Source organism: Sinocyclocheilus anshuiensis, unplaced genomic scaffold, assembly GCF_001515605.1.
Source record: "Sinocyclocheilus anshuiensis isolate Anshui unplaced genomic scaffold, SAMN03320099.WGS_v1.1 scaffold1301, whole genome shotgun sequence".
NCBI classification, from domain to species: domain Eukaryota; kingdom Metazoa; phylum Chordata; class Actinopteri; order Cypriniformes; family Cyprinidae; genus Sinocyclocheilus; species Sinocyclocheilus anshuiensis.
This window is the reverse complement of record NW_015551135.1, coordinates 682,272-709,612: the sequence shown is the minus strand read 5'-3', so window position 1 is coordinate 709,612 and position 27,341 is coordinate 682,272. Positions and strand designations below refer to the sequence as shown.

The 27,341-nt window shown below is 39.4% G+C and overlaps 1 protein-coding gene across 1 annotated transcript in view; it reads right to left on the bottom strand.

The window, feature by feature from the left end:
- The window catches only part of LOC107663214 (teneurin-1-like), a 223,480-nt gene that overhangs the window by 2,058 nt on the left and 194,081 nt on the right, over positions 1-27,341 (bottom strand). Inside the window, 8 exon segments of the mRNA XM_016453389.1 lie at positions 1,916-3,136; positions 4,219-4,609; positions 5,591-5,881; positions 8,715-8,974; positions 9,161-9,333; positions 14,948-15,192; positions 16,830-17,207; positions 19,333-19,487. Coding sequence (XP_016308875.1) covers positions 1,916-3,136; positions 4,219-4,609; positions 5,591-5,881; positions 8,715-8,974; positions 9,161-9,333; positions 14,948-15,192; positions 16,830-17,207; positions 19,333-19,487 — 3,114 coding nt within the window.

Genomic DNA, 27,341 nt, shown 5'->3' with positions numbered 1-27,341 from the left:
AAAGCACTTGCTAACTGGAGCTGCTTCAGTGATCACGCATCAGTTGTCTCTCAAAGGTAAGGCAGCAGCAGACGATGCTTAAGTTGTAATAAATCACAATCCACTAACGTTACACTGAAGTTGCAAAACACCTCAATACCATTATTTCTGCGATGCAGAAACACGGACGGAATCGCGGAATCCAGTCATATAAATGGAATTTACTGTATGACGCGGAATGTCACGGAATTTGTCAAAGTTTGGATGAATTAATCAAAAGTAGGTCAGTACACTTAAATAGAGTTGCGATATGGACTAGTATCTGTAAATATTAAGCTGCAAAAATACTATTTAAATATGAATCCTGCATGTTCTATTCACAGTCGGGTTATTAGCAGAGAACACAGAGCAGGACTTGAATTTCGGCGCGGGATTGTAGCTATTAATAATAATTCTACTCATTCCCTCAATAAACAAGTAGGCTACTGCCTGATTTTGCTCTGTTTCATCAATGAAAATAGTTCCAAATATAGTAACAGCTCACTACACACTCGTACTACAATCAACTCCATCTGAGAGGAGGGACACTCCGCTGTTGGAGTGGTAGAGATCAAGGTTTCCCCGGTAACGCTGTACACAAAGCAGCGCTCCGCTCACAATCTTTATCAGATATTACATGCATGAAGAAATGAAAATAACATCCAAAATCTTCTGAAGACAGTCGGGTTCCTTCAGAAATACAGTGATATAAAAACACCCGCACCGGGTTTAAATTTTGAAACGTGCAGTGCTCATGTTTATTCAACAAGTCAAAGCCTTTTGGAAAATTTGATATTGTGGCGGGCGCCACAAATAAATCAATGTATGGGAAACACTTACATTCGCTACAGAAACTTAAAAGTTCCTCATCGCAACCCGTCAAAATATAAATTCGGGTTAGCTTAAAGAAATTATCAGAAATATATTACTGTGGTGCAGTATGCTTTACATAATACTACTCAGGGATTAAAGTTTTCCGTCAATTGAAAAAAATGAGGGGAAAAGAAACATGTAGCGCATTGTTGTTCTGCCGGTTCCAACTAATCAAGTCCTTCAGGCTTATTTGAAAACTACATGGTATGTGTGTTGGAGCAGGGTTGGAACAAAACTCTGCAGGGCTCCAGCCCTCCAGGAATTGAGTTTGACACCCCTGCCTTACGGTTTAAAGTTCATTCATAGAACTTGCTGGTCATGGTAAAAGACTACATAAGGAACTATTCTGCTCATGTGAATGCAATGTCAGAAAATAGTGAGCTACATAAAATAACAGAACAGAACAAACAAAAAGGTTTGAAAGTAACAAGTGCATTTAATGTAGTGTGACTGTGACCAAAAACATTTAGCATGATTCCCCTGGATTCAGTGAGACTTTGTGTTATTTACGGAACACATTTACATATTAAACAAATATTTTTGTTTTGTTGCTCAGCAGGACCACTTTAAAAGGGAGTTGACCCTGGGTTATGAAGATCTTGGTGTAATGCCAATGTAGCCTCGAGCAAGACACTTGACCCTAGTTAGCTTGAGGGAGACTGTCCCTAGTAATTAGTCTACAGCAAGTTGCTTCGGCTCTAACTAATGAATCTCAGCTCTGCCATGTGCTATTTCTATGCTGTTCATTTCCCCTTAGGGAAATGTCACTGGCATAAAAGCGCAATCACAGCTCACAAAGCCAAACCAAAAGCATGACATTTGTTTCACCTGACTGGCTGTCGCCCCCTTACTTTTAATTTCAACCCAAAGTAGAAGTGAATCTGATGGACACTCCAAGTTGAAGTGCGTAGCCAGTTAGGGAGAAGATGCCCTGAAGATTTTAATTCTGTTTTATGATAAAGCTAACTTTAACCTAAATACATTCAAAGTGGATCCTTTAATGGTCACAAAACTTCACTCTTACCAGTTGTGAACTTGGTTACATCCTGTAGGTCTCCCAGAGGATAGTTGTTCCTAAATGCATACAAATTAAATGGCTTGGGATTCACACTCAGCTCCGCCCACAATTCATGATTGGGCGTCGTCCATCTTCCAGCAACCACGTCATAGTCACGTCGACCGAGATGCACCAACCGTGTGAAAGTGTCATAGAGGCCACCCTGAAATCCGAAGACGAGAGGAAAGGTGGGATTGGAATCTCTGTAAACGTCTCCGTAAGGTGTGTACCGAATTTCCTTCACCACGTGGCCGCGGCTACTGAAAACTGCAAGAGGAGTTCCGGCATTGTCGCATGCTATATAGAATTCCTCGCCGCTACTCATCTCCATGGCGATGAGGTGTCCCTGAAGGTCGTAATAGAGGGAGGTGATCTCCGAACTACTGTGGTTGTATAGGTGTGTCACCCGCGTCGGTTCCATCAGATCAGCGTAGAAGAACTGCAGTTGTGCTCCATCACTATTGCGGCTGGCCACTCTCCTCCCGAGCCCATCGTAACGGTACCACACCCTCTGTCCACTGTCCCGGTCATAGGCGTCCAAAAGAAGTCCATTCGAACCGTAATCAAAGAGTAGGTTGCCTCGGAGGCGCAAGAACCCATCCTCATCGGTGCGGTATTGGATATCACCGAGGCGTGTGATCCGGTCGCGGAGATCGTAGCGTAGTGGTGTCAAACGGGCACTGTTACCATGACTCAGTAAGTTGATGTTTCCGTTTAGGTCATAGCTGTAACGCCACTGTGGCCGGTCATTTATGGCAACCGTTTGCAACTGCCCATCTGCATCATACTCATACGCATACCGTGTGATGTTGCTGTCCACACCAATGCGAATATCGCAATTTATGACACGTCCCATGCTGTCGTACTGCAGTGTCATCCAGTAGGCTATGGATTTCAGAATCTCATACTGAACCTCGATCACTTGCCCTTCTGGGTTGAAGATTTTAGTGTGCTTCATTGCATGTGTGGTGATGACCTGGTTTAGGTCGTAGTTGATGACACTGAACTTCCCAAACTGCTCGATTCGTCCCGACACGTCCACGTAGCGGTAGAGGTCAATCGGAAGTGGCGTTTCATTGATCATAGCTTGCATGCTGGTGACCCTGAAGTTGTTGTAGCTGTAGTCAAAGCGAGCGTTTACCAATCCTTCTTCACTGAAACGATATATTTGTCTACTCACCAGAGGACCTGAATCCGAGAAATAGAGAGGGATAGAGAGAATGAGATGTTAGCAGAGAGCCACACAGAGGTGAGGTAAAACATGAGTCAGCTATGCCACAGTGTGAGATAGGCTGAACTCCCCCACTGTCAGACGACTGATTGTGATTCAAAGCGCTTTTAGATCAGCCAAGCAGGAGGTGAGTGCAAGCGAAGTGACAAAAGGAAGATTAAACGTCAGCCTGTATGTTTACTGGTGCAAGAGTATAACCTGTTTACCTGTCCAACTGCTCACCCCTCTTACTTGTCTCTCTGTCACTTCACTTGCTTATTTGCGCAAAGATGCCATGGTGCTACCTGTCTCTTTGCTAATCGATCTAAACATTTCACCTAGTTACCGGCTACAGCAAAACTTGATAAATATGTGAAAAAATCAAATTACCTGGCTTTCTGTCAATTAGGGCTGATTAGTATGACAGTATATATAATGTGATGGCGAAATGTGCCATCCGGTAGAGATTTTGCTGTACCGTTTATACTGTGGTAGATATCTTTTATTAGTGCATGTAATTTTTTATGTATTTAATTCACTAGATTAACCAAAACAGGCACCACATTGTTATTAAAATAGAAACCACTTTTTGGTGGACTTACAGCAAAAATAATTATAGCATGATTAAGAATGGGAATTGTAAAGAATTCAATGATTACAGTTTTAACAATTCTTTTAAGAAAGAAATATTTTGAGTAAAAATTTAATTCCATTAACTATATAATAACATAATTTTAATTCAAACTAAACACTCAGCCAGTTTGATTCACTAAAACAGAATCAACTCATTAAAGTAATTTGTTTGGGAATCAAACTACATTGATTGTTCTGTATGTTATTAATTCACTAAAATTGTCGACTCAAAGGAGTCATTTGTTTGGTAACAAAAGAGACGGTTAAAAATAATTTGTCAGAAAATCAGAATAAAAAGCAGTTCTCAGTTTCCAACTCTGATATATACCATAATATAAAATTTCTCACACTGTGATTCAAGATTCTGGTCACACCGCCCACCCTGCTGTCAAAGTGACTGTCAGATAACATTGTCAAAGTGTTGTACCTGTCTGTCTGTAGCGGATGGTGCAAATGAATCCTTCATGCATCAGGTGGATGGTTTTCACAGCACCTGTTGCCTCGTCGTAGGTGAAAGTAACAAGTGTTGAGTCATAGAGGATCTCAGCCAGCCGGGCCACTCGGCTGTATTTGTAGATCACATGCCTGCCTGTGCCCAGGTACAGGCTCTGGAGCAGGCGCCCATCGTGGGCGTAGTCCTGCGTGAAGCTGGAAGTGGGTGAGTCCGGTGGGGTGTAGGTGTTTCTGTAGTAGCCCACAGATAGAGAGGTCTGCAGGCTGTGTCTCACCATGCTGGGGAGGGTGACCGACAGCAGACAGTCTGTCTGATCGTACTCAAACGTATAGCGGCGCTGACTGTGTAACAACAGCTGGACAGACTGAGAGAAGAACAAGAACCGTGAACTCATGAAAACATGTCACATTAAACCCCAAAATCTAAATAACACAAACATAAAAAAAGAAGAATCCAACAAAATCAAATTTAGTTTTGCTTAAAAAACAAAATTCTCATGACCATAAAGCATCCAGGCATTTTATTCTGTGATTCCCATTTTTTTCTGTGCATGAAAAAAAACAAAACTGAAAATTAAACCCAATAAAATTAATTATAAATCATTTTTAAATTCTTTTTTATAAAAACAATTTAAATGGTTCAATTTAATATTGATATATTTTTCCATTATAGTAAAGAGAATGAGATCTTTTCCACTATGGTAATGATAACACACCTCAGGACTGTACATCTGTAAATAACTTATCATAATGTTAATCTGTAAAGAGCACATATGCACATTCACAATTCTGTCTCTTGACATTTTCTTTTTTTCTATATTTTATTACTATATTGTTATTGTTATTTACAATTTATCATCTATTCTCTTCATTATTAGTGTTTGTATTACCTTAAATTATAGGTATGTCTGCACTATGTTTGTACTTTCTGTATTGGAAGCTCCTGACACCAAGACGAATTCCTTGTGTGTGTAAACAAACTTGGCAATAAAGCTCTTTCTGATCATTAGGGCACTTGTCATAAAAAATAATATTAGAATTAAAAAAAATAAAAAAGATAAAAAGCCAAAAAAAAGGCTTCATTTTCAAATGTAATATATTAATGTTGAAAAAATAAAATAAAATAAATAAAACAAAATCTCATAACCATAAGGCATCTGCAAAATGTTCATTTTCAAATTAAAAAATAAATAAATAAAAATTAGCTAAATAAAAACTAAATAAAACAAGTTATGATTTCTTTCATCCCATTTCTGGGGTCAAATACGACTTGACATGTTCTTGACAGTTTTTTTTTTTTAGATTCACACAGGCATAGTTGCACCTTTAACACATACAGTACACACCTTCTCCAGAAAAGTGTAGCTCCAGATCTTCCCATTGGCCCAGGTCCGTGTGATGATGCGTCCGTTATCGTAGTCTCTGCGCTCGGTCCAGTTGCCTCTCTGTATGCTGGTGACCAGACCTTCGCTCGAGTATGTTACTCGCACTTGATTGTATTTACTGGGAGTCCAGAGCACAGGCCTGCCCTTGTCATCGTACTGAACCCGCAGGGTAAACTTGCGATGGTCATCATATATCTTCCCGACGCGACTCTCCTGACTATAATCTACAGACAACACGTTCCTGTTGTGAGCCTAAGCGAGAGAAGGGGATGAGAAAGAAGGTAAAAATTATGATCTTATTACATCAGAGTACACAGAAACATGTGTGCAATAAAATTGGCAATAAAAGAAGAAAATTTCTTTCTCAGGGGCACAGAGGGAGACAGCATTGCTGTTACCGCCAACTTTATTCAGCAGATACATCAATGAATTGACAACGAGTGTGGAACAGTTTGAAGCTCCCGATTTCACTCTGTGATTCTGCGATCAAATTCCAGCTCTATGCAGATGAATCGGTTCGGCCGTCTCCCACTGTAAGGGGCTACCGCAGAGTCTGGACCTTCAAAAAGATTTTGCTCCCATAAAAAGATAATGTCCTGTAGAGATGCCTGTTAGCATTTGGCTGAATATATTAGAATCAGTAATTGAGCTGGCTGCCCTTTGCGGCAGCGAGGTGTGGCGTCCACTAACAAATGAGAAATTAGGCAAATGGGAAAAACATCCAACTGAGACCTTGCATGCAATATTCAGTAAAAAATATCTTAAAAGTAAATGGGAACACCACAAATAACACATGCAGGGTGGAATTAGGCCAATAACATTAATTCGGTGATCCCCATATCATTATAAAACCCTGCAATGAGAAGAGTTGAGTAAAGAAAACAGACCCCTCGCTGAGCTGGTCCTGAGCTTTACAATTAATTGTACTAACATACACATGCCCCCTGCAACCAGAGTAATTTTCTGAGCCTAATAAGAGTAAACCATATTACAAACACAAGCAAAACATTGTTATATCACATTTGGAAACCCAAAGAAAGTCAAATGCAATGCTGTCTAGCCCTAATAATACTGCACTGTGGCAGACTTTTTGTGCTGCCTTCCATCAAACTAGTATAGTCAGAACTTCCAACTTCTTGAAGTTGGACTTACATCTTGGAATAATCCACACCTGACTTTGAAAGAAATAAAATCAATCAGCATCAGGTGGTGAAGCAGACTGCAGAGCGCACTGCCTACCTGCTGTACTACCGTCGCGTGGATCTGCTGTAGAAACCATGCTTGTACACACAAACACTCTCTCACACACACACACACACACACACACACACACACACGCATATATAAACCCTCAGGTCAGGTTCAAGGAGCACTGTGTACTGGCAGCACATTGTCTTTGCCTGTCACCATATGAGGGACAGTGAGAAACTGGCATTGTCTCATTGTATCTTTCTCTCACATAAACCTACCTTTAGATTGTTTTTCTAATTTGTTATTATTAGTGCTAGCAACCTCAATAACTGCTACAGCCACTGTAACCTTTTCACTCTAATTTAAAACAATATACCATCTTAGGAAAGTAGGAATTATATAATATAAATAATTTATTTGAAATTAATGCTTTTTTCTAAATGTTCTATTCATCAAAGGATCCTGAACAAATGTTTTATGGTTTCCACAAAAAATGATAATAAGAAATGTTTCTTTTGCACCAAATCAGCATATTTGAATGATTTCTGAAGGATCATGTGACACTGAAGACTGAATGACTGCTGAAAAGTCAACTTCGCCATGACAGGAATAAATTATATTTTTTAAATATATTCAAAAAGAAAACAGTTATTTTAAATCATCTAATTTCACAATATGTTTTTACTTTATGTTTGATGCAGCCTTGGTGAAGAAAAAGACTCTTCCTTCGAAATCATTTAAAAAATCTTGAGATAAGTAATTGTTATTTGTACTTCCTATAAAGCACACTAATACTGAATCTGCAACCAAGAAGTGAAACTGAACAGAGAAAGAGTGAATATTGGAAAGAATGAAATAGAGAAGAGAAAGATTTATGGAGTTTATTTGAAAGGGAAGTTGGAACAGTGTGTGAAATGCAGGGTATAAGGCTGAGCAGTGCCTGTAGTATATAGGGTGTATATTAGAGAGTGTAGGTGTGTAATGCAGCCTATTTCTTCCATCTGCACTACACCAAAAGTCCCTTTAAGGAAAGTCAGTTAACTCTGCGGCCATCTTGGTAAGATCCTGGGCAGCTATTAGTAGTCAGGAAAGTAGATAACTCTTATGTATACTTGAATGGGGAAAGACCAAAAGACAAAACTGTTTTTCAAGCTTAAATTTCAATAACAAATCACCAACAAAATAAATATGCAGTGTTTGAATTCTGTCAGAGCTTTCCCCCTCCTTTTTAGGAAGAAAACGTACATAAACCATCAAATAAATAAAGCTTACTTTAATGTAGAGTATAAAAAAAATAATGCAATTAAAGCTTAAAACACAATAGTGTTAATTAAAGCTCAGCGCAGCACCATTATGAGAAATATGCAGTGCTAGAGGTAAGATTAGTACTCTTCATTTAGAATGAACCAGGTTCAATTCCACAGAATTTATTTATATTTTTTTAAATAAATTAAGAAAAAAGGGCAATTCTGTGGCAGTAGATGAATAACAGGAGTTGGGATCTCATTTGGTTCCATTTTAGTTAGCGATTTCACTGACTTGACCTCAGTGATGAATGCCGCATTTGCTGTGACAGCTTCACTTGAATCTAATCATGTGCTAGTGTTAACTTAACCTAAAAACCTCGATTGTTCAGCACAAAGGTGAACAAAATAATTACTGCATTTTACGTCTAAGAGCAATCCTAAATTAACAAAGATTTCTAATTTTACTATCTCATTCCGTAAACACCTCACAAAACAATGTGTGACACACTTGAGCATCTTAGGAAATTTCGGATTGAAAATCATATTTCACTCCTGCGCAATACATGCTATACCCTGGTCACCCTACCCAGAAAACACATTATTGTTCTCAGTCTGCATTCATATGCTTGCGTGTGTCTGTGTATTACCCTCAGTCTCCGTTCATATGCTGTGTAATTCCCTTTGGCCTGTTCGCGTCTCTGTCTCCACTCTATCAGGCTGTGAGCTGGTTCCCCCGGCAACGTGATGTTGCATCTTCCGACTGTGGGATGGACGAGGCCTGCCGATGCCCCCGGCAACAGCCCGGATGACAAGGTTGGTTCAGTACTGAGAGCAACGTCCATCCCGCTGGCATACGTCACCCACAGAGAGCCGTCATCTCTAACGCCGTACACACTAACAGAGTGAGCTGGACAGAAAGAAACAGCTATATAAGATTAAAAAGCACTACATTTATTACATGAAATGACAGAATTTCTATTTTTGTGTGAGCTGTCCCTTTAAATGCGGCTAAGTTCAAATACTTTTTGTGGCCACTGTATTTGATATTATCATAAAAACTAATCAGTAGATTCACACACATACACTCTCTCACCTTGTCGAAGTGTGTAGATGGTGTTATCCGCAGAGTGGTTTGTAATTATAATAAAGTTTTCTCTGTTCGAGGCACTGGCTTCCACTCTGACAGCTTTCTCCATGTTTCCATGGAAACTGCTGACCTCTCCAGTCGGCAAGGTCATGTTGATGAGGTGTCCATCAGAGTTATATCTGCTCATAAACACATTTTCTGTTAGTTTGTGTGTGTGTGTGTGAGAGAGAGAGAGATAGAAAGATGTATTAAAGTTTAAATGAGTGAGTGTAAATGCATGTGCATGTAAGAGAGTTTAAAGGGGTCATATCATGCATTTTTTTATAATTTTATTTCCCCTAGACGACATTTGAAATGCTAGTCAAGGTTTAGTGTGTCATCATTTTGTTTTTCATGTCAATTTTCCATTCTCTTCCTGACCCTTACAACAGCAGTAAACAGGCTGTTTTTTGCTGCTGTGCCTTTAAGACCTCTGTGTAAACGCCCTCTTTGCATATGAAATGAGAAACAACGCTTTGCTTCACTTACTTGCGGCCTGGGTTTGCTTTTGGGTCCAATATAGTTCATGCTGCTGAATTCTTCAATAACGGCCTCTTTGCAAAGACTGAATTACATTTTGACAGGATCATAAAACAATCCACTGAAATGTGCTGAACTGTGAAGGTGGAACTGAAATGATCAGGGACCTTGTTAAAAATAAACTTGAGTCACACTTTCCTGAAGTTACAATGTAAAGGATGTTTTTATTGTTAGTTATACACAGATTGGAACATCAGTATCTTTTTTTCAATGTCTATTCTGTTTTTTCCTCGTTATAGTGTGCAGGTCAAAAAAAAAATAAAAATAAAATAAAAACATTGTGCAATTAATGTACTAATGTTCTGACATATCTATGTGTTTTTATTTTTCTAGTTAAATTTTCTTTATTGTTCTTTACTGTTAATATTTATAAAATCAATTTAAAAATGCATAAAAGATTGATCTGTTTGGACTGGGATGGAATTTCTGAAGTGTTAAAGTTACAAGTCACTTATTAAAATAATCAAGGAAATTTTACATTTTCACGATATGATCATCTCAAATGCAGATCTAAATGAAGTTTTGAGAGGTGCTTCATCTAATCGTCTCAATCATAATGCAAAAGTACATAAACAGTTGATTATCTCACTGCTGTGACAATTCTCCAGCATCTCAGCAACCCTGCACTCCACCTCTTCCTCTATTCATTCATTACTAACTTCATTATTAAGTAGTCCAGGGGTTCTTAAGAGCTTTATTCGAGTCTCAAGCTGCAGCCTTGTCTTTGACAGCAAGCCAAATCTGTTTACCTTCATTATACGCAGGGATTAGTGAACTCATGAACACTGTGTTAAGCACTTTGTACTTTGTCTACATTTTAAAGAAAGTAAAGACTGAAATCACCTACAAACACAGCGGCTTAAACAGCTTATTAAATACACTAAATGTCTTAATGACAATTACAAAAAGGTTATAAGATAGAAAATACCATTAGCTCAGTATGAAAGTCAATGCAAAGTCCTCAAAATGACAGAAAGAAAAATGCGTGGGTGTGAGATACATTATAAAGGTGAATGTTAAAATCCGCTGATGCACCACAGAGGAACAGATGACTTGACATTTGAATCTTTGTGGACGGCAAGTCATGTGATATAATGAGTGGGTGAAATACTTCTGACATGTTTCATTTCTCTTTCTCCATTTCTAGAGTAGTTTTTAGAAGTAAACAGCTCAAGCTTCTTCATCTTCTCTGCCCCTGATTTATTTATTTCCAATCAATGTCAATGCCAATTTATTTCATATACTTGTGTCTGGCCACCCACACTAATGTAAAAGAATAAAAGCTTTTCATTTGATGAAACTCTTGAGCTTTCAAAAGCCTGCGGTTTAGATCAAGAGACACTGCAGCCGCCGTGTTCTTCTCTACTCTAAATGTTGAGCCTGCTTGAAATTTTGGTTTCTTCCTCATCTACTTAAACATCTTAGGGACTTTTTCCTTCCTTTCCTTGCTCACTGGGGGGTTGTAAGCCACTATTTTCTTTTTATTTTATCTTCTTTATTTTTCTATTTTCTGTAAAGCTGCTTTGGAACAATGTCTATTGCAAAAAGCGCTGTACAAATAAACCTGAATTGAAAAGGGACCAAATGGATTGACTGTGCAGGCACAAGCACATAATCCACATGGGTTATGTTACTGGATTCTCATTAAAACTCTACTGTAATCTTGTTCTAAAACTATATTTCTGCATTTTCTGAAGAAAATATGAGTGGAGCAGTTGCTATGCTGTTGCTAAGGTTTTCTGAGTAGTAGGAGCAACAGTGATGCTTACCTTAGCAAGCACAACTAATATGGCTGTGTCAAAACTTAATGAGCTGCCTACCTAGATGCATTTTTGGGCTTCATAGGTGCTTTTGAACGTTTGAATCGATCATTCGAACACCTTCGTCTCGCCTCACTGGTTGCCAGACACTTGCATCAAGACACTAAAGCGTGCATATTGAGCAGCCTCTCACTTTTGCAAATCAAATCATCAGACACAAAAATCACTTTCCCAAAATTTCACTATTCCTCAATGGTGGAATGATCTTCTCAGCTCCCTCCAGTTCCTCGGGACCTTCAAGAATGTCTAAATTAGGGGTCTCAAATTCAAAAAGACTTGGGGAACACCAGCCAGGCGGAGGCCCAGTTGAAAGTGTTTTTACAACCATATGTTTTTAGTTAAGAGATTAATCTTTCCCTCATACCCAGCATAGTTCTGCATGTTTAGTTGACTAAAGACGACTGAGGTTGTATTCCTGCAATTTTCTGTTTACAGATCAGTCAGATACAATATGTGGCCCATTAAAAGACCAGAAACATCACAAGCTGGCTTTGATTTAGCATTTGACTCAATGCTATTAATGCACTCTTTCTAAAAAAAATAAAGAATAATAAATAAATAAATAATAAACTATTCTCTCATTGCCTCTCCCTTTTATCTCTTTTGTAGCTTGGATTTTTCTGAGCAATTCTGAAACTCTGAATTGCAGTACTTTTAATGGTACCATAACTGATTAGAGATGTAACGATTCACTCAACGATTCGATTCGATTCGATTAACAATTTTGATTTCACGGTTCGATTCGATTCACGATTTTTTTTTTTTTACAAAATGAGATTTAACACAAATTATAAATTAAATGTGTTCTTTTATTATTGATTGGACGTTTCTTTGTGAAATTGAAATATAACACTATAATAATATACTAAAATTTGAAGTAAAAACAGAACGGTTTGACTTCAGTTTTGTGAAACTATACATAAAAATATCTGCAGGAAACAGCAGACGAGCTGAATGAGACGCAGATTCACTCTCTGCCAGCAGGTGGCGCTTAAAGCGTTTCCTTGGTTTCTGCTGTAAACAAAGCAGTGCTGCACTTATGAACTTTAATATACATTATACAGAAGCAAGAGGAAAGAAAAAATGCCATCGAAAGACAGTAAGTTCCCCTCAGACATACATTCATATAAACTCCTGCCCCTAATTGAATCGCGATTTGTTTAGCATCTCAACCGGTTTGAATTGTCACATATTTAAATCGATTTTCAACAGGCTCGCGGTTAATCGTTACATCCTACTGATGATTCATTTGTGTTGTATTCTTCATTTTGGATAGTGGCTAAATGAACAACTGCAAAAGCTAAAATGCCTTTAAAAATGAAAATTCCTCAATACAAAGTTTAGATAGGCAGCTAGGTTTTGAGACAGCCTATCTGATCTGAAGAATTAAAAAAAAAAAAAAAAACATTTTTTTTTTTTTTATCTCGAGTGATTACTGCGTTCATATCAGATCTAAGACACTTCCCTGTACCAGGGGCGCTTGTTGACGAGTTTACAACTCCTACGTTGGTGTATATTCTGCTTTGAGGTATGTTTCTGAAATATTCAGTACTTATTACTTCTGGATGGAGGGAACTGATCAAAGTCAACACACCATTTCCGCTAATTCCTTCGGTGTTGTGTGCAGAACAGAATGCTGCAACGTAATTTAAATAAGCTTCCCCACTGTTGCTGAATAAACTACAGGCTTACAGAGTTGCAAATGATAAACAAATAGTTGAACAAAAATTCTAACACTCTACAATAAAATTCAATTAAGCAGCATTAGTTAATAAATTTTGTTGACAGTATCATGAACAAAAACAGTATTTTTACTCCTTTTATTAATTTAGGTTAATGTTAATTTCAATATATACTAATACATTTGAACATTTCAGTAATATAATATAATATTCTTTATTGTATTTGTTTCAATTTTGTGATTTGTTTCATTCTGCCGTTTTGTCTTTGTTGTAAAGTGCTTTGAGAAAGCAAATTTTAAAGACTCTATACAAAATAAAATAATAATACATATTTAATATATTTAAATAAATTAAAAACAACCTAAATTAATAAACGCTGTTAAATGTTGTTATTTGTTTATTGCTAGTTCATGATACCTAACTAATGTTATCGAATAGCAATTGTAAATTGTTACCACCCCAAAAATACAGCCTTCTGTTATTATCCTTTGCAATTATGTTTTAGTAAAATTCTATTCATCATCATTAGTTTATGCAATTTAGTTACTATTAACATAAACAAACAACAGAAAGTATTTTTACTGCATCATACCAACACATTATAACACCATATAACATAATACACTTAAATAAATTAGTAATAACCTGGATTAATAAATGCTGTTAAAAAATATTGTTTATTTTTAACTCTTGATATCTAATGAATTAACTAATGTTATTGTATAAAGTGTTACCATCCCAAAACATAATTTTTTCTGCTACTACTGTTTACAGTTGTGCTTTTGTCTATTATTAGGCTTTACAGGACATGAATTAAACAAAACTATGATTTTTGTGCTTCTCCCTTGAACCACAAGACATCCGTGTAATGTTTGACTAGTTAACTAGCATGCACCAGCAGGGGGCAGTGTCTCACAACAGACCAAACAAAGGGAGCCAGGCATGTGATCTGCCTCAACACTACACTATAGCTGCATGAGAACGTGTATCTGTGTGTGTGTGTGTGTGTGTGTGTGTGTGTGTGTGTAAACACAGTGTGTGAAAGGTCACCGAGTTGATCAAACAAAAAGGAGAGAAAGAGAGAGAGGAAAAGAAGCCCCTGACATTTTCACACTAAATTAGAACTTGTAGCTCAGTCTCACAAATCCCTGAAAATGCCCATGCAAACAGTTTACACACACACACACACACACACACACACACACACACACAGGTACCCGGGCTCTTTCATAGTGAAATCAGAAGAGGATACAGAGTTCTTTTCTTTATTGGATAGATTAAGACTGAGCGATTTTCATTGCAGCAGAAAAACACACAGCTTGAGAAATCGAACTACTGCACTCTTTCAAACGATCTCAGGTAACACTGTCGATCAGACTGTATTAGATTATTTTCCTTCTGATAAATTCTGATAAAGTGTGATTAGATTAGACGCAGGTAAAGATTAATCTATGCTGGGAGGGAATATTGTTTTATATACAGTAGAAACTTGCTACTATTCCTGCTAATAAAATAGCTTTAGACTATCAGAGTGTGCAAGTGAGGCTGTGTGGCAGCCGAAATAGACTCTAAAGGAAGCAACAACAGGATATGACACACGAAAACGAAGACAGATCGCGCTATCATGCGCACCTAAAAATCAAGCAATGCATCGCACTTCCCCGATGAGCAAGAAATAGACAAAGGGAGAGTAAAAGAAGGGTATCACTTACTCGTAGACAGTAGTCCAGCCGTTCTCATTGCTGATGGTGGCGAGCAGCCCTGTGTTGCCGTAGTAACTGAGCTGTGAGAGGTCGTGTGCAAGAGCCGAGATGCGCTTCAGCATTCCAGCGTTGCTGATGGTTAGCCAGTAAACCTGGCCGCCCGGGGCTACAAGCCACAGGGGCACGCCATTAGCATCCCGCCGCAACTGTGCTATCGTGCCCTCCCTGTTTGCTATGCTGCTCAGGTGGCCCTCCTGAACATAATGAAGAACTCAAATCAGAAACCATGACAACTAACTAGAAAGAGAAAACGGTGCAAACAAAGTCCAAACAATATGATAAGTACTAAATAATATACAAAAAAATATACAGAGAGAGAGACAATTGAGTAAATCATGGATAAACTATTCCTAATGATTTTCAGCGTAAGCGAATAAAACATTAGCGAGTGTAAGATGACGCTCTCAGATGAACACACTCAAGTTTCAGCTCTAGATTACTGGAAAGGCTTTTACAGAAGTCAGTGCAACTGCACTGTAGGCTTGTATGCATTTGGAAGTAATTCTTCCGAGATTATGAAATTTTAGAGTGCGTCAGAGGATTGCTCTGAAATTAACATATCTGAATTTCAGCCTCCTTGAGTCCTAGCTTGCTGAGAAGGTTGCTCAAGAAAGCCAATTTGTATACTTTATTATAACTGGTGAAATTTTGCTACCTTTAAGTGTTGCACTTTTTCAAAACTCAACCAAGACAAAATATGCATTCAAAATTCATAATTTTATAACCAGTGGCTTACAGGGGCGTACATTTCATCTAACAGTTGGGGGGGGGGGACAATAAACATAAATTTTCACAAGAGCGATTTTTGAAGGGGACACAAATAATACAGCTAAAATTGTACTTGTAAGGATATGTATACACAAGAGGAAATTTTCACAAGAGCGATTTTTGAAGGGGACACAAATAATACAGCTAAAATTGTACTTGTAAGGATATGTATACACAAGAGGAATGGTTTACTACTATTAGTGCAGCAGGGAGACCGTGCCAAATTAGACAACATCAAGCTGTTGTGGTCGCGCCGAGACAGGGGTCGTGTCCGTTGACATTACTATCCGTCACAGTGTTGCCAAGTCCGCGGTTTTCCCATGGAATTGGGCTACTTTATCACTGTTGCCGCGGGTTGTTTTTCATGTCCACGGGTTGAAGTGACCCCAATAACGTGTATTTTAGCCCCCGGAATGCGATTTTTAGCGGGGATCCCCTCGAAACGCGGTTAGTTTGGGCTAGTTTTGGGTAGCAGTTGGGAGGGTTTTGTTGTAAAAAACCTGGCAACCCTTTTCGTCAAGCAGGTAACATTATTACTAACATAGCGACTCATCGAAAAATACACTGGCATCATCTGTATTAAAGAGAAAATAATCACTTCATCCGATATTTAAATGAATAAAATAGCCTTGACAGCCTTGGAGTTCCACAACTATTGACTTTGTTCTCTCTCACCGGACTTGTGTGTGTGTGTGTGTGTGTGTGTGATGTAAAAGAGGAAAGCAGGCATTTGGGCCAAAGCACTGTGAGGCAAGGGAGGGGAGACTCAAAATGTTTCTAAATTTAAAATGCATTTTTGCCCCATTTGTGTTGTTTTACTACTTACACAATTATTTAAAGTATACAACATTGTTATTTACAATATACAGACTGGTTTTTAATCATATTTTTAGGGGGGACAACCCTTAGATGGGGGGTCCTGTCCCCCCCCCGACCCCCCTGGGATTTCCGCCTATGGTGGCTTACTAAAAAAGGTTTAACATGGAAAAATAACACATCATTAATATGAATAACCCTCTCTGAGGCCCAAAGGAAAATCACTGCGTTTAGCACTTTGGTGTACGTTTATCTCACCTGAGAAACACTCGCAGTTGGGGTCAATCTTACAATCACATTCACTGGTTGCCCCCGCGATTATGACCATTTCTCCATTTGTGGACACCTCTTGGACACGGCTGTGCTTCCGGTCGTCAGTTTCTGCAATGTATAGAGACCCCTGGTGGCTGACAGCGATAGCTTTCGCTCCCTCCAGCACAGAACGCACCGCTGATTTCCCCAGAAGGACCAGTTCAATACTGGCCAAGGGGCAATGGATGGGTCGTCCAGCAACCACACGCACCTGCTGGGACTCGCTCACCTGGAGCACAAGGTTATTATCGAGAACGTAGAGAGAGTTATCCAGCGGACTCACTGCCAGGTCTGTGGGCCACTCTAAACGCACCTGTGGATACACAAATGTATATTATTAACTGCTATGAATGTGAAAAGTGTGATTTTATTCATGACAGATTTCACAGCCACTCTCATCTGCTCATGGCCTATTCATATGTACTCTCTCCAGCTGACATGAAGGACAGAGACTATTTTGTCATCATTTTGACTATTATTATGCCAATTTACATGTAACATCAGTGAGCGGGTTTTACATTATATATACAGAGAAGAGATGAAACTGAGAGGAATGTGAAAGTACCAAGCAAGTGAAGAAGAGGAATAACTCGATATCATACTGTGACTTGTATTGTGTAGACATGGTTGGGATTTACAAAGTCTGAGAGTGAGCAGAAAAATATTCTCTGCAAACTGTGTCACACACCGGTCATCTGGAGGTGGAAATGCCATAACTACTTTTCACCACTGGAGGTGGAAAAACCTCTTTTACCAACAAAAAATGAAGTATGCTACACTATGAGAGCCAAAAGATGCACCCTGCATCCACTGATCCATTTAACAACATTAGTTTTGCTGCTTTGAGTCTTTTGTTTTTAACTCTAAAGATACATAATCTAAAGCTGCTTTTGCACTGATGCCAAACATATTTGTTATGAATATACACCAAAATATAATAAAAAAATTATACAATACAAATATTATATATGCATACATATATTATTATAAATTATATTATACATTATACAAAACATTATATATAATATTACATATATAATTCACACACACACACACACACACAGGGTATATTTTGTCATGTGCACCAACCAAAATTAAAATACAAAGAGCAAATAATCCAATGAGATGCAGTACCTTTCATTTGTAAAGTCGGATTATTAAAAAAGTATTAACACATGGTTAGTTAATATATACCAGAGTAACTCAAATTTGAGGACACTGGGTACTTAATTGAGATAAAGCCAAAGCAAAGACCTTCTACCGAAAGAAAAATAAAACATATTATTCAGACAATGTTATTAAAAAATAATATTTTACAATTCTTATATATATAAAAAAGTATGAAGTCACATGAGCGAAAATTTAGAAAAAGTGAACTATGAATACATTTCTTTTTGCTTAAAACAATGTAAAAAAAAAAAAAATCAGTCACTCTCAGTAAGTCTATGGTCTACTGTCATTAAAATAACCATGTAGAATGCAGTCTAATCATATAACGCAGGGGCAGGGAGCAGTAGCACTATTCGAGTCTGGAGAAAAAATACCCCCTTGGCTTTCTACACCCATGATATTAACCATTTTTCTGTTAACCTTCCTATAAAAATAACTACATTGTAATATACTGTATATCATTGCCGTGATAATATTTTAGGCATAACACCCAGCCCTAATGTGCAGCCAGGTAAAAAAAACAAAACACACATCTTGGTTCTGTGTGTGTGTGTCCGCAGCTGCCCGACAGCCGGACAGTATTGAGTGTGAAGTGTGTCATATCCCAGGCATAGTGGGAATTATGCAGATTTTAGTGCTTCTTTTACCCAGTGGCCTGCGGCACCTCATTTCCCCTTCTCTCTCTCCCTCTCTCTCTCTCTCCCTCTCCTCACTGTCTGATTCTTATTCACACACAACACACCCCACTGAATGAACTGTGAAGAAGTGCAGCGTGTGTGTGTGTGTGTGTGTGTGTGTGTGTGTGTGTGTTGATGGGAGTGAGAGAGATCGAGAAAGAGAGCGAGAGAGAATGAAAGAGAAATCAAGGGACGGTCTGCCAAAAATGGATGCTATTCAGAAGCGGGAAGAATTGTGTCTGACTTTGAAGGGAGAGCGGTCCTGCAGATACAACGAGTTAAACTGCAGGGGGAGAAAGAGACAGAAGGAGAGAGTAAAATAGATTTTTAAGAACACTTTAAGAGAAAGATGTGGAACTGCCTTATGTTTGAGAAAAGCTTTACGATTTTAGTGTTTGAAATGGATAGAACAGAAAAGGCAGAAACCTCAAAGGAGGAAGAGACAAAGAGAGAGGGAGAGAGATAAAAGAAAATTGAGGATGTTGCTGCAAGCTGTATAATGTAACTCTGTAGCACCAGAGAGACCTTCGGTATCAGCACTTTCTCACTCTTGTGTGTGTGTGTGTGTGTGTGTGTGTGTGTTTTGTTCACCTGGCTTATGTCCATTCGAGAGTCGCAGCTGATTGGCTGGGAGGACGTGAGTCCGTTTGACCCAATGATGGTTGTTATCACTCCTTTGTCATCAATCTTACGGATCGTTGATCCGTCAACAAAGTAAATGAACCCACGCTTGTCCACTGCGATGCCTGCAGAACAACAGGATACACACACAGTCATTTCTCTCCATCTCTTTCAGTTTTAATGCGCTTTATTGGCGGAACAAATAACTTTACATTTGCATTGCCGATGCAGTCGCAGCTTAACTACAGATGATGAGGAACGGTGCAATGAAGAAAGATGAGTTTCACTGTATCAGGCAGTATATTCCTCTGTGTGTGATCGTTCTGTTCACAGCATCTTGAATATATGCAAATTAACTTATATATGTAGATTTATGAAATCCGGTATTTCTTTTCATTGTTCATCCAATTTCTCTTTTTCATTTGTCTTGTTCTATTCGAATGCTTGCAAATCACCTTGAGCTGTGCAAGGCAACTTGGTTTTACATTTAAATCGAGCGGTGCACAAACATACATTGTTACAGTTTAATTAAAACTGATCTTTAGCACAAATACACCTCCAGGCCACTAACATCAGGAAACAATCGCCACCCTCATTGCTGTCAAAGACTTCATTGTTTTTTTATTGTTATTGTTTCTTTAAAGACGTCTGTTCCACAGATCGTTCAAAGCATACGGTTTGTAAGGAGCAAACCATATACGACCACCTAATTTTTATTTAGAATAAGCTAGACAGTATTTCACACTAAAATGTATGGCATGTTAAAACTCAGGCATTTAAAATAAAAATAAAAAGATTATTTATCAATTGCAATCCAACTTTGCGTCTTAACATTTGGCAGTCGGATCAAATAATGAGTCAATAAACAAGCTGATATTACTTCTGGCTAATTTGTCACACTGGAAACTGAAGGTCAAGCTGAGTGCATTACACTGTGGGATACAGTATTCTGTACAGTGTCCTCGGGTTGTATACTGCTACTTTAGGCAAATCCAGGTATTCTATGCATACAGAAAATGTGCATATTGTGCACAGTATACATACTGCCCACAGTATAAGAGTAGTAAGGTAGTAGTGTATACTATTTGGAACACCTCCACACAAATAAGCACAGAGGTGCTTTTTTTTTTTTGCGGTACGTCGCTTACTGATATTTTTGTCCTCCGGAGGGATTTCACTCTGAAGTGGGAACAGGCTTATGTAACCATCTCTCTCTCTCGCACTCACACACACACACACACATCAGTTTGTAATGGCAAATAGCACTGTGTGTGTGTTTGCGGTTTTCCTTTGCCTTCTCTAATTTGCTCTCTTTATTCTTGCTCTCTCCCTCTAATGAGAATCACAGAGATAAGCAGACATATTGGTCTGTTCTCACCATGCTGATTTACTCTGGGAGAGATCGAGTCACACACTTACCCATATACACATACACGTGCACGCAGTCACAGATGATTTAAATGGTTTATTTGGATTCACAATTTAGATAATACTAACAGGAACCACATATTTTCGGAGACAGTATATGGCAAGAAAATCTGCCCGCAGAGTGCATCTCAACACAGCACCAGTAAATGACAGCTCACACTTGTCAGTATGGATAGTGGTAACAGCACCTTCTCCATATGGATAAACTGCCTATAATAGCTGACACAGAGCAGTACTTCACTAGTTGCATTGGCTGTTTCTTTCCCAACCCACACTGTAAAAACTGAATATGTGCAGTTGCTCCCTTGGGGAGCTTATTTCTACCTGTCATGACCCTTAAAATGACTTAAACTAAAGTAGTCGGGCGGACACAATCATATTTAAACAATATTTTGACTTATATTTTGGAGCAAGCAACGTATGAATCATTTATGTTACTACCAAAAATCAATGCAATAATTGTGCATTGTTTTACCAATTTCAAATCCACAGCAAACTTCCACAATGATAATCATTTCTGTTTTCATGAATCATTTCCATATACATTTGGCAAGCTTTCAAAAGAGATTGATTATGTGATGTAAACCAGTTTCATTTCTATATAGGGGAGACCCGGCCAGTTGTCACAAGTGCTATCATATACTGTAAAAAAAAAAAAAATCATTAAAAAAAAAAAATGTTTTAATTATATGTCATAATTATAATAAGTCAAAATTGACAAACATAATTATAATTATGATTTACAGTACCACATTTTTATAAGACCAATTATTGTAAGTAGTCACATATATGTATAATATGTTTAATATATTGTAATTTTAATGTAGTAATTACAATTAAATTTTTTTGGCCAAAATAATAATTTGATATTTATGTCAAGTCAAGTCAAGTCAAGTCTGCTTTATTGTCAACGCTTAGAGACAGATAGACGCGACGAATACGTACAAAAACACTGCGACTCACAAGACAAAAAACACGAAAACACCTTTCTGTCGGGAGAGAGAGAAGCCGCAGCATGTGAACGCGCCGCCATCCTAGACTGTCAACACATGTATAGTTTATAATAGGGTATGCAATGGTAGACTGCCATTATGAAAACTGATCTGTATCATTTTTTCCTGGGCAATAACAGTGGAATGTTCAATAGTTTTTATTTTGTGGCCAAGACTTTGTTGCATATCCCTATACAGAGACTGACTTTGAAAAGTAAATAAATTCTGAGAAATATTCCCTAGAATAGACCAAGTCTCCCTTATTTTTGTTGACAATCCTGAAATGGTGCACAGCTTACAGTACTTTTTAATTTACTATTCAGTCTTGTTGAGTGGCGTTGTCACACTACTGTGTTGATAAACACACACAAACACGATGATGAAGATAGGCAGTCTTCAATAAATCCACATAAGGTAAATCAAAACAGAGGTAAGGATTGCAAAACACATAACATCAACGACCCCCGAAAACAATGAACAGAAAGAGAGCCAACTTAAATACACAAGCAGACTAGACTAATTAATGACACACACCTGAATGGAATAACAATTAATGGAAATGGTGCAAAAGGAAAACAAAGTCCAAACTGAATGATACGGTGAAAGATCGCCCCCCTCCCGGAAGGCGTGACCTCGCGCCACAGAGAGAAGGATGAGACGGCGAGGAAGATGAGGAGATGGCGAAGGGATTGTGAAGGGATGGCAAAGGGCAGGCACGCTGGCAAAGAGATGCATGAGGAGGATGGACAATCGGAAGGAGGACAACAAACAAAATCCAGGGAGGTGCAGGTGGAGGAGATGACCAGGGAGGAGCCTTAAGCAAGAGAGGGTAGGTGGAGACCCAGGTCACAGCCAGGACTGCGCTCTACACTGAAGGGAGGAGCCAAGGCGTGATGGGAACACAAACCGCCATGGGGACGACTAGAAGCGAAAATGGCAATGGAGGTGGAGCCCATGGCGCAGACAGAGAGCCGAGGAGGTGGAGACATGCCGAGGATCCAGACGGCCGCTACGGAGCTGTAGCAACGATCGCATGAGATGTAGGTTGGGATCTAGAGGCCAGAGGGCGATCTGGAGCGACCGAGGAAGGAGGCGGAGCCTGAGGGATGGCGGAGCAGGATGTAGCCGAAGGGGTGGAAGGCCGGAGAGCAGCGGACGGCCCGCAAGTCTGCAGAGGAAGCGTGGCGAAGTCCGACCCAGGTGGAGCCGACTGACTGAGGGAGCCCGGCAAGGCCGAATGGCCGATGGTCCACTCCGGAATCGAGGGTTGGAGGAGCGCAGGAGTCTGGACGGCGGGACGAGGTGGAGAGGTCCAGAAGACGAAGACTCCCGGCAGGCCCGAGATGGAGCCCCACCACTGAGAGGTGGTGACATGAAGGGACTGACGAGGGACGAAGAAGACTGGACAGCAGGAGTGGCTGAGGACTGAGGAGAATGAAGAAGTCTCTTAAACCAGCTTAGAGATGAGGTGGAAGAGGGAGGCTGAGCGGGACCAGCGAATCAGACAGATGAACAGAATTAGGCAGGTTTAGGGGAAGCAAAGTCTCTAACTCTCCAAACTGAAAAACACTGTCCAAGTCCAGTAAACACTCACTCTTAGTGGCAGGAGGATGGGTGGCACACACTTTCATTCCCTCGTACTCCACGAGAGCTCCCACGGTGATAGATGGGGCAGCCGGCTCAGATACCTGGTCAGACGCGGTTAGCTCAGGTTCCGGGGTGATGTCCTGCTCGATCGCTCCTCTTGGAGCGTGCTCAAACATCATGGTGGAGGGGGGCTCTTGGTCTGTGGTGGGCTCCTGCTGTCACTCCTCGCAGCGGGAGGGTTTCTGGCTGGGCACTGGGCTAGGAGTGGGGCTTCTGTCATCGTCAGATGGTCCGACGGTCAGAGATGATCCACAGGATACCAGCACCCACTTCACGTAGTCAGCGAAGCTCCCTTGAGGTCCCTCCCCGGACAATTGCTCCTTGGTGGCGGTTTTCAGGCCAGCGTGTAGAAATGAGCATAAGCAGTCGTCCGGGTAGTGGGTGAGATGGGCCGGAAACAGGAAATCCTCCACATGTTCCTCGAGGGAGCGAGTTCCCTAGCATAAAGGCATAATAGTAAAACGGACAGATTGTCCATGGTGGGGAAAAAGTGAATCCAAAAAAGGGAAGGCTTGCAACACACGTTACATCGACAAGACCCGACAACAATGAACCGAAAGAGAGCAACTTACTGTAAATACACAAGCATAGATTAGACTAATTGATGACACACACCCGAACGGTATAACACAATTAACTCAAAGAACAGAAACCGTGCAAAAGGGAAACAAAGTCCAAACTGAATGATACGGTGACAGGCATACAGCCCTTTATGCCGAGTTCACACTGCACGATCGCGTTATTTCCTTATCACTTCTCGCATGTGTTTTGTTGTGAAACGTAGTTTGTGGACCAGACAGAGCTGTCGGCGATTCTTCCTATTGTGAAGTCATGCAGTGTGAAACCCCCTGTCGCCGATCCATCGTGCAATGTGAACACAGCAGCAACTGAATGCTACCCCAGATAGTCACGCAGTGTGAAAACAACGGCGATTCGACGAGTTTGAAAATCGTACAGTGTGAACTCGGTATTAAATGCTGAACATCCATTCAGACTTGTGTGCAACAAACAATACAGATCATGTTGTTCTGTAAACCAGACAGAAATACATGTGAAGACACACACATATACACACTACCCTTGTTACTGAAATTCTATCTGCCTCAATAAGCCTGTTTACAAATGAATCTTGTTATGGGTGCTAATTACGAGGCATATTACCCACTTAACGAGCATAACAAGCTTAATTATTTATTCTGCCTTCGGAAGGGGATACCTCCCTCTGCCCTTCAAAGGGTCCTGAAGGCACAGAGAGACCTCCAGGTCCAGAACCCCCTTTTCTTTCTTATCTTCTAAAATGGAAAATGCTGGTTAGATTGAAAATGATCAGAGGAGAAGCTAATCGTCACACATATATAAAATTCAAAAGCAGACCACATTAATTTAGACTGCAGGAGCTCTTCTCTGAACCCTCTTGGACTCAGACTGAATGAAGCATGTCTGTCTGTTTGCTCCTCGCCTCCCTCTATTTCTCTTAAACTCTCAGCTGGCATCAGACCAGACAGTGAGCTCCCTATCCTACAGGGACTTGTGAATTAATGTGCCCTTTTCTCCTCCTATCTCTCTCCGCCGTGAATCCAAGATTTCAGTGAATCACAGAGTGCTGCATCTATACCACACACTCATCCACATTCTGAGATTGTACAGCACATATACACAGTACACGCTGACACAAACATACAGTGTGGACACATACTGTACAGCAGAATCTCAGAGGAGTTGCTCAGCGGTTGATCCATCAGGACACTTAATGGAGTAGCATACTTAAGGGATTACAATGTTTTTCCTAAAATGTTTAACCACCTGACTATTTATTTTTTTTGTTTCTATTTTAAAAAACAAACAAATTTTTATTTTGGTGCTTAAGCAAATTTTTTTATTATCAGTGGTAAAAACAAACAAACATTTGTACTGCTTAATATTTTTGTAAAAACCAGAAAGTTTAAAAAAAAAGAACATTATAATGGTTTTACATGTTTACATGTTACATGTCAAGATGTCTTAAACCAACTTAAAATAGGACAAAACAAACATCAAAATAAGCCAAAATCAATAAAATGAAGATATTACTGATTTTAATTAACAACCTCGACAACTGTTTTTGTTTTCTTTGAAGAACCAGGATTCCCACGGTCTTGGAAAACCTGGGTATATGAGGTAGCCTAATTTTAAAAGATTGATTTTTAGACTTGAAAAAGTCATGTAAAATATTAAAATCTTATAACTCTTATATACACTTATGGGCATGAATTTACATTTTTCTAATGTCATCAAACTTTTAAATTTTCTTTATATTTTTTAGGTTGAAATTCAGTAAAAAACAAATAATAATAATAATAATCTTATCCTTAATTCCTTATCCAATAAATCATGAAAAACTGGAAAAGTCTTGGGACCTTAAGAGTGAGCCCAGACCTCAACTTGATCTTTGAGCAACAAATACAGCAGGTGGCAAAATCAGTATTTTACAATCCAAAAATGCTCAAAAATCAACATTTACAGATGCAGAAATTGTCAATCCTACCAGTACATCTTCCTGTAATGTGCCATCAAATCTCTTGAAAATAAAATCTCCTTTCAAAACAAACAGGGTATTTTAAAAGATCTCAATTTTGATTTTATTTTGGCTTGTTTAATGGCTCTCTGCGTGAAGCTCTGGGCCTTTGGTTGTTGAAGCTAGCGAAGACTATCTGTTTTTACCGCACTAAAGAGATCACAGTCATGGAAGATGCTGCCGTGGTGCAGAGATCAATACTGCATCACTCTGAGTTTCTATGTGTATAAAGAGATATTGATTATAAAAACATTCTGTATATTGAGATTAATTTAATCAACAGCGAGCCAAAGTCAAGCCACACACCAACATACAGAACTGTCAAAGCTCGTATGTAAGTGACACATAGTATCAGCGTTATGGGTCAGTTTAGCAGAATTTAACAGAAAAAAATCATCATGCCGAAATGTTAAAGGGGTCATATGATGCGATTTCAAGTTTTCCTTTCTCTTTGGAGTGTTACAAGCTGATTGTGCATAGATAAGATCCCTGAAGTTGCAAAGACTAAAGTCTCAAATCCAAAGAGATATTCTTTATCAAAGTTAAGACTCTGCCACGCCCCCCTAAAATGGCTCGTTCTAACACGCCCCCACATGTCTACCTCACTATGTGGAAATATTAGCATAATGCCGCCCAAATGTTCACGCAAAGAAAGAAGGCGTGGTTTCAGTAACCGCAGTTAGTGTTGAAGCAGCCATGTCAGGGAGACGCTGTGTGTTTCTAGGCGAAAGCAAAAGCACTTTATTTGGCCTTCCAAAAGTAGATGCATTTAGGAATCTTTAAGATTACTTACAACAGAACAGCAATGCATTTTATGGACGACCGTTTCGTGAACCTAGGAGAGGAGGTAATTCTGACTTTGCTATGACAATCTGGCGCTTCTGAATCAGCTACTGTTTTGTTATTAGTTTAAGTATTTGCTATTGACTGTTCAAATGCGGAGTTTTGCGCATGGTGTGTGTGTGTGTGTGTGTGTGTGAGTGAGAGAGAGAGAGAGAGAGCGCGCGAGAGAGAGAGAGAGCGAGAGAGAGCGCAAAAGAGCGAGAGAGAGAGCGAGAGAGAGACTCAAGTGTGTGACGGAAATGTTACGCCCCTACCATACTGTGATGTACTGTAACCATCAGCAGGTAACCATACTGTGAGGCCGGAGCGATGATTCAAAAACATGAAAACCCATTATAAACGAGGCATTCGTTGCATCCAGTGGGGACATAATTATGGATTATAATGACTTATACTGTCTTTTTACGCGTTGCGTTGCATCGCGCCGCGTAAACATAAAACTCTGTCTGCATTTGTGATCGGAGAAATGACAAACAACAAGCCCTACTCTACACTGCCCAAAACTCGCGTTTGAA